General features: G+C 37.5%; 1 protein-coding gene across 15 annotated transcripts in view; it reads left to right on the top strand.

The window, feature by feature from the left end:
- VPS13D (vacuolar protein sorting 13 homolog D) overlaps positions 1-14042 on the top strand; it is a 301308-nt gene that overhangs the window by 91885 nt on the left and 195381 nt on the right. For all 15 annotated transcript variants that reach the window (XM_033922659.1, XM_033922651.1, XM_033922648.1 and 12 more), the window contains 4 exons: positions 450-583; positions 2316-2471; positions 4340-4556; positions 7613-7687. In XM_033922659.1, coding sequence (XP_033778550.1) covers positions 450-583; positions 2316-2471; positions 4340-4556; positions 7613-7687 — 582 coding nt within the window. The remainder of the gene's footprint in view (positions 1-449; positions 584-2315; positions 2472-4339; positions 4557-7612; positions 7688-14042) is intronic.

The following is a 14042-nucleotide window of genomic DNA, read 5'->3' as shown; positions in this document are numbered from 1 at the left end:
CGCCGCGTGAGCGGACTGCTGGGCACGATGGACTACTGGTCTGACCCAGCAGCGGCATTTCTTATGTTCTTAGGTACTTGTTACCCACAGATTTTGCCCCAGTTTAAAAGTAAAAATAGTCATGTGCTTTCATTTTGAAAATGATCCCAGGAAAAGCACCTGCACACATTTATGCTTTATAAAAATAAACAAATCAAGAGCCCCTTCCCAACCTTGCGACTAGAAGCTCTTCTTCTCATAGTAGATAATGTTGCACCATGCAGGTGAGTGAACCCATACAGTGGGAGGGTAGGTTTCAAAAACACCTCTATTCCCTCTTAAGAGATCAAACTTGGTTTTCCCATATGGTAGTTAAATGTGCTTCAAGGTGAAACTGTTGCAATACTTTCATTGTAAGAGATTTCCCCTCAGCTTTTTAACAATTTTTTGCTTACGATTGCTTTAATCAGGTACTGAGTTTGTGGTGGTTGAAGACATGTCCTGCTTGGACACAAATGCGATCATTCTAAAAGGAACCACTGTTCTCACTTATAAACCCAAACTGGTGGATCACCCCTTCTCCGGTAGTCTCTCTGGCGTTGAGGTGAGAAGAAGTGATGGATGGTTTCTTCTTGCATCTATTTGTTTAAAGCTTGTATGTAGTCTTTGAGCAGATAGAAACTACTATCCTGGCAAAAGTTTTGAAGCAAAAGTATGTATGTGCTTTCTCTTTGAAACGTGCCATAGGCACTGTGCGCCTTCTTTTTCTCTGGGTACATTGTCAAATGCAAAGATTTGAACATTGCAATGTATGCATGGTATTTTCTTTCTCCAAACCTCTTCTCTCTCCATCCTCCTAAACACCTCCTCTCAATGTGGCAAAAAATACATGCATTCCACTGTATGTTGTAACCATAGGCACTATTTAAATAAATTTGGACAAAGAACACTCCAATATCCAATATAATCAAATGTAAGAAATTATCTCACATTCATGCCGTGCTTCATTCTCCAAGGTTGTAACTAGTCTTACTGGTCCTCAGCGGGCCACCAAGCACTCAAATTGTGCTGGGCTTTATGCTCCCACTCGTCATCGGATCCAGTTCAATAAATACTTTAATTGTTTTTGAAAATTATCATTTAATAAACTTTTTTTTTTTTTAATAAATCTTTATTCATTTTCAAATCTTTCAACAAGTGTACAATATTAATACAACTAATTCACATAACTCACTTAACAATCTTAAAGCAAAGTTATTTTAAGTACTTTAATCCCTCCCTCCCACCACCCCTCCCTCCATCAACAAATAATCAGACAATTCATTAATTATATATATATTTATCCCATCATTACTGATCATATAATTCCATAACCCTCCCCCCCTTTCTTTCACTAATATCCTATAAGGAAAAGCAACAAAATTTATTAATCATTGTGATAACTAATTAATGGCCTCCACACATCCTTGAACTTATTAAAGCACCCCTTTTGTACTGCAATTAATCTTTCCATTTGGTACATTTAATAAACTTAAATATTTAGCTTAAATCAATATGTACTAAAAGTACTTAGCTGTGCAAAAGACGCTTTTCAATGGGGGTAGAATCATCAACATGTTTCGCCCGTATAGTCCTTCTTAGACGCAATGGTCGGTTTGAATGGTGTAAGGAGGGAGTGGTAACTTTGAGAAAGCCCTTTGAACTTTACGGGCGAAACATGTTGGTGATTCTACCCCCGTTGAAAAGCGTCTTTTGCACAGCAAAGTACTTTTAGTACATATTGATTTAAGCTAAATATTTAAGTTTATTAAATGATAATTTTCAAAAACAATTAAAGTATTTATTGAACTGGATCCGATGACGAGTGGGAGCATAAAGCCCAGCACAATTCGAGTGCTTGGTGGCCCGCTGAGGACCAGTAAGACTGGTTACAACCTTGGAGAATGAAGCACGGCATGAATGTGAGATAATTTCTTACATTTGATTCCACTGTAGGTTGACATTTTTTTTTTAATGTTTTTTTTTTTTTTTAATTTTTATTTATACATTTTGTATTCTTACAACAATTGGTTTAATTTTTAAAATGTTTTATTTTGAAGTATAGTGTGAAATGTATATGTGAAATATTCATAACAAAGAGCATCAACGGATATTCATTTTTTGGAGTTTGCATCAAGAGAGAGAAAGTTAAAATGTGAGCAAAATCACTTAAAAATTGCAATAAGTCTAATCAATAGAAGGAGCTTTCACATTTATCATTAGCTGCATATCAGTATAGTATGATAAGCACAGTGTAAGATGTTTTCTGATTGTCATTGTATTCTTCACTGTTTTAGGTGTTTTCTTGCCGTCTGGGGAATGAGCAGGAAACGGCTCTTTCTATCATTGATCCTGTGCAGGTTCAGGTAGAGCTCATGGGTACGTCTTCTGATCAGAGCGGTTTTGGGCTGATGGATGCGTTCAGCAGTGAGGATTTCCCCCCTATACTGGAGGTAAAACTTTCAAATGAAAGCTAGCTAAACACAGGGCTCCTTTTACGAAGGTGCGCTAAGCGTTTTAGCGCACGCACCGGATTAGCACGCGCTAGCTGAAAATCTACCGCCTGCTCAAAAGGAGGCGGTAGCAGCTAGCATGCGCGGCAATTTAGCGCGTGCTATTCCGCGCGTTAAGGCCCTAATGCGCCTTTGTAAAAGGAGCCCATAATCTTGCATCATTTGTGCTGAAACAATGACCATTTTTTAAGCTTTGACCTAAGGGCTGCCGCTGGAGTGGACTGCTGGGCACGATGGACCACTGGTCTGACCCAGCAGCGGCAGTCCTTATGTTCACATAGTCTCTATAATGTTATTCATATAACCACTGTGGTCAAGGTAATATTATTTTAGTTAATTATTTTTTTAAATTTATACCCTGCCTGCAGTTTACAAAGAAAATATTGCAGAGTAGAAGTCGGGACATTAGATCACTTAATTTTTTTGTCCCTGTATAAATGCATTTTGGAAATTAATTTGGCCCCAAATTAATGAATTACTAGAAAATCATGTAGGACTCTCATATGATACTATACTATTTGGTACAGCAATGAGAACTCAGAGTCCGATTTCTGCAAATAATAACAAATTATTATTAATATTGACAGGGGTCGCCATGCAACAAATAACTCAAAATTGGAAGGATTATACCAAATTAAATTATACATTTTGGTGGAATTCAGTCTTTCATATATACAAAATGGAAAAAATAATAGCATTACAACAGGGAAATATTCATAATTTTAAGAAAATTTGGGAACCATTGACTCGATATTCCAATGATCAGGTTTCATAGCACATTAGTAATGGATATATTAGATTGGGGAAGGGTGGGAATGTATATTATATGGATTTAAGAAATGAAGAAAGGGGAGGGTTATATTTTATGTGATAAGATGAATTACTTGTAATCACAATTTTTCATCTATTAATTGAAGTTTATGTAAAATTAAATTATTGTAAGAATGAAAAATTTATAAAGAAAATATTAAAAAAAAGAAAATATGCATAAAATTATCCAGACACAAACAAAAAAATTAAAAGATTGACTCCCCAGTCATTAAGCTTCCAATAAAGGAATACAAAAAAAGCTGCTTGTTGGAAAACCTGCTGACAAAGACATAGAAGAATATACCGTATACCCCTGCGAAGTCACAGACTCAGTCATTTGCGGTTTTCCCCCATGGAGCAGCCAATAGCAGCCAATAGCTGCATGTGGAAAGTTCACATCTCCCCAACCAATCCTGACGGAAGGAGAACCGCAAATGACAGCTGAGCCCTGTGCAAGGTGAGAGGGTGGGCCGGAGGAGGAGGAGGGGACGTGCAGAGAGTGCGAGGTTTAGGTCACTGCCCTCAACGAGGGGATGTGACTGCAAGCACTCATGCTTTAAGCCGCGTCCAATATTCGCGGTTTTTCCAAATTTGCGGGCATTTCAAGAATGTAACCCCCGCAAATTTCAGGGGAATACTGTACATTTTAATATTGGAAAACATAGCAATAAAAGTTCAAAAAGACCTTATGATGTGGGAAATATCCCGCTGTCTTAATACATAATGAATTTTAAAAGCCCACATAAATGAATTAGTTTTTAAAACATTTTTAAAAATTGTTGCGGTACTGGACAAAAGCAAATATGTCCTGGAAGCCTATTCCACAGTACTGGATCTATTTTTGTTTTTACGTACTAGATAGGATTAATCTTTGGTCAAAATGTTATGTTGTATTTGAGGGACAGCAGATGTGGCTCTGCTTTTGCTGCTTTTGTATGTAATTTCATCCTTTATTTTTGTGTACTGAAAAATTTACAAGTATGTCTGTATTTTATTAGATACAGTTGCACACGCTGGACATCCGATTATCTTATAACGACGTTCAATTATTTCTGGCCATTGCTAAGTCCATTCCTGTACAGACCAGCAATGTGGCCTCTGATTCCTCCATCTTGGACACCGATAGCCTGACTAATTCATCCCGGGTAACTGAGAGCTCGGTACCAACTTCAGAAAACAGAGAAGCAATTAGGCACATAATGGATCCTGTCCTTGGTGAGCTCTGGCTACTGATCTTCTGTTTTGCATGACAAAGTGCCTTTTATAGACATCCTAGCAATGACATAATCAAATTGCTCTTAATGATAATGAGATTTTCTAATGATGATATGTCAGTGCCATATGGAGACTTATTGTTTTGCTTTTTGAAATAAACATGAACCTAAATATCAGCAATCAAGATATAGACCTTTAGTTTTGTCTGGCTGAAGTTATTGGACTGCATTTGAACAGCCTAATTCTGCAGATCAGTGCTGGGCAGCTAAATCTTTCCTCAATAACAGGTACAGCTGTAGGGCTGCTCATTTTTTCAGCAGCTAAATTCAGTGATGCTGGGGAGGTGAAAATTTCATCTCCGCACTGAAATTTCCACATTGTACTCTCTTATCCTAACTTCTTAGTTGGATGGCTTTATTGTATAAAAATCAGCCCCTTGGAAGCCCTTGTTGAAAATACCCTCCATCAAAAACATTAAAGAGTTTATCAGGGTGAGAATGTTCTTGGTGATGGCTCCAGTGTGGCAGAATGCCTTACCAAAGGAACTAAGAATGGAAGCAGATGAGGGTAAATTAAAAAAAAAAAAAAAATTAGACATTTCTATTCACAGACTGCTTTAGCTAATATAGTACGGCCAATCACAGGGAAGGGACCTGGGGAAAGGAATGAATCTACATTTCTAGGTCAAAATGGAACGTTAGTGGTGTCACCGGATTACAGATGCTCATTGTATATACTGTACCTATATTATGGCTGTTAGTATTACTGTACCTAAATCACTGTAAACTGTATGTAACTATGGTTGTCTTACTATAAACAGCTTTGAACTGACTGTCAAGTGGTACAGACATCTTTAATAAAGAGAATTGAATCGCTGCTTGTTTAGGTTGAGAGGGCAAGAAGGTACATATTACTCCAGGAGAAATTCTGCGCAGCGGAATTCCCCATTCCTGCAGAATGCGCAGAATTCACTTCTTGTTCTCTCCCTCCCTCACAGAGATTGCTTGGTAGGAGGAGGAAGAAATGAAATTTTGCAAACTGAAGCTTCAGCATCAAGAAATGTTTACAATGGAACACTCTTCCCAGTGCAGTTGAGCTGGTTCTCTGCAGGAAAAAGGGCAGGGATTTTATTCAAAGTATTTTAAAGTTACATGGGAGGAGGATGCTAATTCTGGACCTGAGGGCCCTAAATAAATGTCTCGTAAAACAAAAGTTCAGGCTTCCTTGTGTCACTTCTTCAAAAAGAGGAATGACTGTTGCTTGGATCTAAAGCCGTGGTCTCAAACTCAAACCCTTTGCAGGGCCACATTTTGGATTTGTCGGTACTTGGAGGGCCTCAGAAAAAATAGTTAATGTCTTATTAAAGAAATGACAATTTTGCATGAGGTAAAACTCTTTATAGTTTATAAATCTTTCCTTTTGGCTAAGTCTAAATAATAATAAGAGACATATGATCAAGAAACTGTTTTATTTTACTTTTGTGATTATGATTAACATACCGAAGGCCTCAAAATAGTGCCTGGCGGGCCGCATGTGGCCACCGGGCCGTGAGTTTGAGACCACTGATCTAAAGGATGCCTATAATCAGATACAACCATGCCTCAGTAAGTATCTGTCAGAGGGGGAACACTGCTAACAGTATTGTGTACTGCCTTTTGGCCTTGCATCAGTGCCTCAAATGCTTACAAAATGTTTAGTGGTTGTTGCAGTGTATCTGTGCAGACTGGGGGTGCACGTATTCTTGTTTGGAAAATTGGTTGGTCAAGCACACAACTCAGGAATGTGAGTAAAGATCTGTTTGTTCAAATGTTTGGGGGCTGGAGATGCTTGTGTTCATCATAAATTATCCCAAATCGCATCTTAAACCAAATCAAAAATTGGAATTCATTTATTGGAGCCTTACTTGACATGACTAGCAACTGCTTTTCTTCCCTAGTAAAGGATAATCCACTTGATTTCTACTTTGGAAGACATTTTTAGAGAGTCTTGACTTGAACCCTTATAACCCTCCTGCCTGTACAAGGAGTTGTATTACTTTAGCTAGTAAAAGAGTTAGGAGATCCGATGTGACAGCAGCAAGAAGGAAAGGTGTGCATGTGTGATGAGATTGCCCAAACACTTCTAGAAAAAGTTGTTGGGGTACTGTTTACCATGCCAGGATCTGTTGGTGATGTCACCCAGAAGTGAAGATCCAAGTTCTACTGTCCTCGGAGAACACCTGCTACAGATTAAGTCACAGCTCCACCTACTTTCCCCCTAGCTCCTGCCCCTGACTGCCCCTACAGTTAGGTCCAAGGTAGAGAGAACGAGAGGACACTTTAAAGTTGAAAGGGGATAGATTCCGTACAAACGTAAGGAAGTTCTTCTTCACCCAGAGAGTGGTAGAGAACTGGAATGCTTTTTTTGAGGCTGTTATAGGGGAAAACACCCTCCAGGGATTCAAGACAAAATTAGACAAGTTCCTGCTGAACCAGAACGTACGCAGGTAGGGCTAGTCTCAGTTAGGGCACTGGTCTATGACCTAAGGGCCTCCGCGTGAGCGGACTGCTGGGCACGACGGACCACTGGTCTGACCCAGCAGCAGCAATTCTTGTCACATAAACCATGCATTCTTGTCATCCTATGTACTTTTTTTTCTGTGGACTAACTTATAAGTGATATTTTATGTGCTTGTACAATCATGTGTAGTGAAAATGCTTCATAAAATTAGAGTAAAGTGAAGTTTGTTATGGTTTACTAGGCTTGTTGGTGCAGCTGATGTGCATCCTTGAATATTGCCTGCTTCTCTGAAAAGATAATGCACTATCAAATAACCTGGTTAATTTACCTAATGAGATCTTATTTTGTAACCCACCTTCTATAACTCTTTTGTGATCCGCCTTGAACCGCAAGGTAATGGCGGAATAGAAATCTCTAATGTAATGTAATTTAGTTACCTTGATAATAACTCCTGCTTGGCCCTCTTTGTGCAAGAAGATTCAGATTTATTTGAAATAATGAAAGCTTATGTCCTGCGATAACACTGATTTTTTTCTTCCAACCTTTTCTGTCTCCAGAGGTGCAGCTGGCTCGTTTGCAGGAACTGGGCTTCAGTTTGGAGGACTGTCGCAAAGCTCTCCTGACTTGTAAAGGTAACTCTAAAAATGAAGAGTTCCCGTCCGTACAGATTTATACGTGAATTGTCACCTGTGTGACTTCTGAATACCATTAAAGGGACACACCCACCTTCACCTCCTTTGCTTCGTTCTCATAGGGTCTGGCTTTGTGCCATCACTTTTTAATCAAAGCAATTTACTTTCTAGTCTCCCAACTCTGTTGGTTAGTTGTGCTGAAATTTTTTTTCTGTTGCGTCCATTCTGGATTCCATACACTAGATGTTCAGTCCCAACCCATAGTCCGGGTATTGCAGAAATCCACGACTTTTCTGAGCACATGCTCCACCCCTATTAGCTTGAGAGCTGGTAAACAAATCCGGTTTCACTTTCTGCAAGCAGTCCGTGCACTACAGAGACTGTGAGCACCTCCATTATTTCCTATGGGAACTTTGGGGGTGGCTTGTAAAATGATTTAAAAGTTGTTTTTCACAGTTTCTGAGGATAGGTTTTAGATCCCCCACCTCCCCAGACCCCAAATTGCTATTTTTTATTTTTGGATTTTGTTTATTTTTGCCATTTTTGGTGTGAATTTGTGACAGCCATCTTGGATTTTAAAATCTGTCTTTTTTTCTAACTTTTATTTCTGCCTCAAAAACCCCTTGATTTGACTCAAAATCGACTGGGATGGACTCCACAGCCCCTAATCTATTGAATGTGGACACTGATTGCACCAGATGGGCACTGGATCAGTTATTCTCTGCCATAGTGCGCCTGGGAGAGGGCGAGAGCTTCGGACTTCACCTCCTCTGTGTCTTCTAGAGCTGGGGAGCCAGCCTGGGTCCGTGCCTTCCGAAGAAAATTTTGCATGAGGCTGTTCTGGAGTCTGGCGCAGTATGCCTGTGTTCCGAGTCTGTGGACTCTTTTAACGCAACATATGTACCTCAACAGAGTCCTACCTTAGTTGCAGAGTGGGCCTTTTCACCAGATTTTATTCGGCTCCTCTGAACGGCATATGCTCAGACTATGCTCGTTTGACGCAGCCGGTGGGCACAATGGGGCTTTTTCGGTCTCTGTGTCTGTGGCGAAACTTCCTCAGGATTGCAGGGCAGATGTTATGCTACAAACTATTTTTTTCTAGCATCCTCAGGTAGCCGAGTAGCGATGAATACTTCCTTTATGGTACGTGTCTGTCATTCTGGCCTGTGCAATGCGTCCTTTGTGCTTCAGCCTGTCCTCCGCTGGTTCTGTAGTGCCAGGCACTCTTTATGATCTCATTCAAATTCTTAGTACATTCTCTGCTGGTGCAGTGTCTGAGCGCCGAACTCGATGGATCCATCTTTGGATGAGGATGCTACTTCAAGGATCATCTTCAGCGGCCGCCTTTTTAAGGTCCGGATTCATGTTGGTATAGGCCTGGCTGACCTCTGCTCAGGTGTTGCGAACGTTGCCCTATGTTGCTCTCTGTGATCCAGTTTCACTGGACGTCTAGAGGAAATCATCATCCTCTTCGTTCTTCCTGCAGGGGTCATCAGGGATACTCAGGTTTTTCCTCCTAGAAACATTCCCAGCGCTACGCCCACGGTTCCAATTCCAGGTGTCCTCATATTCCTGTGCAATGGCTCCACCTTAAAAAAAAAAAAAGATGAAAGCGCCAATGTCGCCAGGGATCTGGTGTAGCTTCCTCTATCGCAGGCTGTCTTCTACAGTTTTGTCAGGAGTGGATTCGACTTTCATCGGACACTTATTAGTCCTCCTTTGCCCACCTCTGGCTTGGTTGTTGAACTGCGGCAAGTTGACCGCAACAAAGTTCAGGGTCTGCAATATTCTGCAATGTCTCTTAGTCTTTGGGATACTAGAGAACTTGTTCCAGACCACAAATGGGAGCTTAGGCAGATATTCTTGATACTTCCTTGTGCCAGAATGGCTCGAAGGTTTGGAGACATATTCTGGCTCTACAAGCAGTCAGCCTCGTCTTGCAAATTCCCTTTTTCTGAATGGACAACGGTGTACATGGTGCTAGAAATCTCCAGGGGAGTTTCTATTGTCCTTGGATCTCACAGAAGTTTTCCTACATGTTTCCATCTGTCCAGAGTATCGTAGGTTTCTGTGTTTCCATGCTCTGCAACAGCATTTCCAATTCACAGCTCTGCCGCTTGGGCCTTGCGACGGCTCCTGCACTTAGCCTCCTTGGAGGCAATCCCCTGGGCTGGAGCGCCCATGCACCCTTGACAGGAGTCGCTCCTGTCTTGGTGATCTCCACTGAGTTTCTTCCTTAAGATACTGCTCCCCTGATCATAGCCAGCTAGCAGCAATTTGAGCTGGTGGCTTCAGGGGGTGGCTCTCGGCCAGGGCTGGCTTCTTCGGTTTTCCGAGTGGATGATTCTTATGATGAATGCCAGCCTGTTAGGTTGTGGACTCACTGCGGGGCTCGCTTCATTCCAGGGCAGTGGACTCCTGGTCCGCAACGTTGGTTAATCAATCTGGAACTTCGGTAGAAAGATCGGCGGTGTTCCACTGGGTAGAAGTGCATCTTCTGTCTTTCTCGGCGGCCCATGGGGCTGGAGTCGACAATGTAGTACTAACAAATTGCAGTACTGAACAAATTGCAGCTCTACACTCTCGAGGAACGTAGGGAGAGGGGAGACATGATCGAAACATTTAAGTACCTCACGGGACGTGTCGAAGTGGAAGATGATATTTTCTTTCTCAAGGGACCCTTGGCCACAAGAGGGCACCTGCTCAAACTCAGGGGCGGAAAATTTCATGGCGACACCAGAAAGTATTTCTTCACAGAGAGAGTGGTTGATCATTGGAACAAGCTTCCAGTGCAGGTGATCGAGGCAGACAGCGTGCCAGACTTTAAGAATAAATGGGATACCCATGTGGGATCCCTATGAGGGTCAAGATAAGGAAATTGGGTCATTAGGGCATAGACACGGGGTGGGTAAGCAGAGTGGGCAGACTTGATGGGTTGTAGCCCTTTTCTGCCATCATCTTCTATGTTTCTATGTTTTGTGCCTGTTATCACTTGTTAATATTTTGCATATGGCAGCCTAACCGCAGCGCTCCCGTATCCAGGCAACAAACGGAACAAAAATAAAACTTCTACTTTCTCAAATCGATATTAAAAATATATAAAACAACGTCGGAAATGGCTAGCATGAAGCAGGGGAAAGCTGAAAAACCTTCAACATCGGGAATATCAGCAAAAAGAACAAAAGTAACTCCCCTGTCACCATCGAGTGTGCCGTTCCCGATGGAGACTGAAGAACTCACTGAAAAGTCTGATATTATGACTGAACTATTCAAAATAAAACTGATGCTGACTGAAAATGCCAATAAAATATCTGAGGTAAAAGAAGAGCTTCTTAACATGAAACAAGAGATCCAAACGGAGAGACTGAGAATGACAGTGCTGGAAGAAAAAATGGAGAGGTTTGAATCCTTCACACAGGAATATGACAAAGATAAAAAAGAAGTAGCAGCTTTAAAAAATCAAATGGTGGACATGGAAAACCGAGGTAAAAGAAAGAACATCAGAATTTTGGGGCTGGCTGAAAATATTGAAGGGGGAGATCCTGTACAATTCTTGGAAAATCTTTTACCTAAACTGCTTCAGCTCAATTCAAAATGGCCGTTAGAAATTGAAAGAGCCCACAGAATCCCCACAAGAAAGCCAGTAAATCAGGCTGCTCCAAGACCTTTGATATTCAAGGTTTTAAGGTATCAACAAGCTCAAGAAATATTAAAAATGGCAAAAGCAAATAAAAACTTGAACTATAAAGGATCAAAACTGATTTTAGTTCCGGATTTTGCTAAATATACAGCAAACATAAGAAAACAATTCCTCACATACAGACAGCAGCTGAAAGAAAAAGGATACATATATGGACTATATTATCCATCTACTATGAGAGTATCCAGTGGAAATAAATCCATATATTTTCAAGACCCTGCAAAACTGAAAGAATTTTTGTCACAAAAAGAACCTATCTTTACATAAAAAACAGAATAATTCAGCTGAAGAAAGAAGAAAGAAGAAAGAAGATGGAAAAAAGGGAAAATAAAGAAGATTATTAAAAAAAAAAATTTTTAAGACATAAGAAATGTTATTAATTGGAAAATAATTCATTGATATAGTGGATGCAATGATATAATATTGTTTTATTAAATTAATAATTAATGGATTAATAAAATATTAACATCCACAATCATTAATATTAAAAAAAAAAAAAAAAAAAAAAAATATAATAAAATATAAAAAATATAATAAAATATAAAAAAAATTTTTTTTAATTATTAAAATATAAATAAATGAATTATTTACTTAAAAATTTGTATAAGATACACATTTTAATCAAAATAGAGAATTTATTCAATTATATAGCATATTAATTTATTATGATTAATGAATAATGAAATGATTTACAATGAAAATATCATTAAAAATATTGAAAGGAAATTTTATTATTGCTATATTGAGAATAAGATATATAAATGAAATATATTAATTTATTATAAATATAATATTTTAATTCTGTGTAATAATATTATAATTTTATGAAATATATACAAGAAAATAATTTGATTATTGACAGGATTAATTAATAAAATAGATGTCTACTATAAGATTCTTATTTAATTCAATTATTCAGTCACATTAACTTATTATAAAAATAAGAAATTAAGTTATTGATTGGTAGATAATTAATAAAATATGAATTTATTATAAAACTTATTTATTGATATAAAATGTATATTTTGTTCAAATATTTATTCAAATTAATTTATTATGAAGATGATCTAAGAAATGATTGAAATGCATTATTATTAATAATAATATTTTTATAAAAATGGATATATTTAATTCACATGATGAATAACAGAATATATAGAGAATAAGAGCTATAGTTGTAATATATTTATTTATTCAGAGTATTATATTACATATATGCATGATATTGAATTTAATTTTATGAATCAAATATATATAATTCTCAATAAATTTATAAAATTTTATAGATTAAATGGACATAATTTACAATGATATAAGAGTGGAAGTATAAAGAATATATAGAATTTAGAAATATGTTTTTGAATGATATAATGAATTATTAGTTGCCTGGGAAAGGAGATTTAGGTTTTGCATGACCAATGCGTGTTCCAAATCAGAATATGATAATGGGTGGGGAGGGAGGGAAAATAATGGGTGGGATAAGATATAAATTTTTATTGAATGTGCTGGGAACTAATCTTGTAAATTATCATAGAATATTGGTTACAACATAATTATTAATTAGATGGACATAAAAATGTATTCCCTGAATGTCAATGGTTTAAATCATCCTATTAAGAAGAAGAAATTATTATCGTTCCTTAAAAATCAAAATGCGGACATTTACTTCATTCAAGAGACCCATCTTTCAGAAATTGAATCAAAAAAATTATCTGGAGGTTGGATTTCTAAATGTTTATTTGCACCGGCTTTAAAAAAAAAAGCTGGAGTGGCTGTTCTAATAAACAAAAAATGTAATGCAGATTTTAAATTAATTAATTATGATCCCTTAGGAAGATGGGTACATATCGAAATGGTTCTGGGAAATACAACCCTGAATTTATTCAATTTATATGCTCCTAATACGAATCAAATGGAGTTTTTTAAACAAATTCAACAATTACTTTTACCACTGGCTACATCTAATTTAATAGTAGCAGGGGATTTCAATGCTGTAATGGATCCGATATTGGATAAAAAACCAAGTAAAGTTATAAAATCATTAGGTTTAGATAATTTGATTCTATCTTGTGATTTAGTAGATATATGGCGAATTCTTCATTTTAATGATCAGGAATTTTCTTTTTGTTCTCAGGTCCATAAATCTTTTTCACGAATTGATTATATATTTGTTTCTAATAATATAGCGCAGCGTGTACTAAAAGCAATAATTGATCCCATTATAATTTCAGATCATGCTGGTGTGTGGATTAATCTTCAAAATTATGATATAGAAAACTTTGATTTAATTTGGAGATTTAATAATGATTTATTAGCGGATTCAAAATTTCTTGAAGATTTTAAAATAAAAATGCAAGAATTCTTTCAATTTAATGAATCAGATGATATTAATGCTGAGATCTTATGGGATGCTTTTAAAGCAACTATGAGAGGAAATATTATTTCATATTCTACATTTATTAACAAACAAAAAAAAAAACAATTTCTTGAGATGGGAAAACAAATTAAATTATTAGAAAATAAATTAATTGAGAAATGGGAAAATAATACATTACAAGAATTATTAAAATTAAAAGTTAAATATAATGAGATTTCTTCTCAAATTGCGAGGAAAGACATTTTCAACAAACAAGTACAATATTATGGAAATTCAAA

This window comes from Geotrypetes seraphini, chromosome 15 (assembly GCF_902459505.1).
Source record: "Geotrypetes seraphini chromosome 15, aGeoSer1.1, whole genome shotgun sequence".
NCBI lineage: Eukaryota > Metazoa > Chordata > Amphibia > Gymnophiona > Dermophiidae > Geotrypetes > Geotrypetes seraphini.
This window is presented reverse-complemented; position numbering and strand designations above follow the sequence as displayed.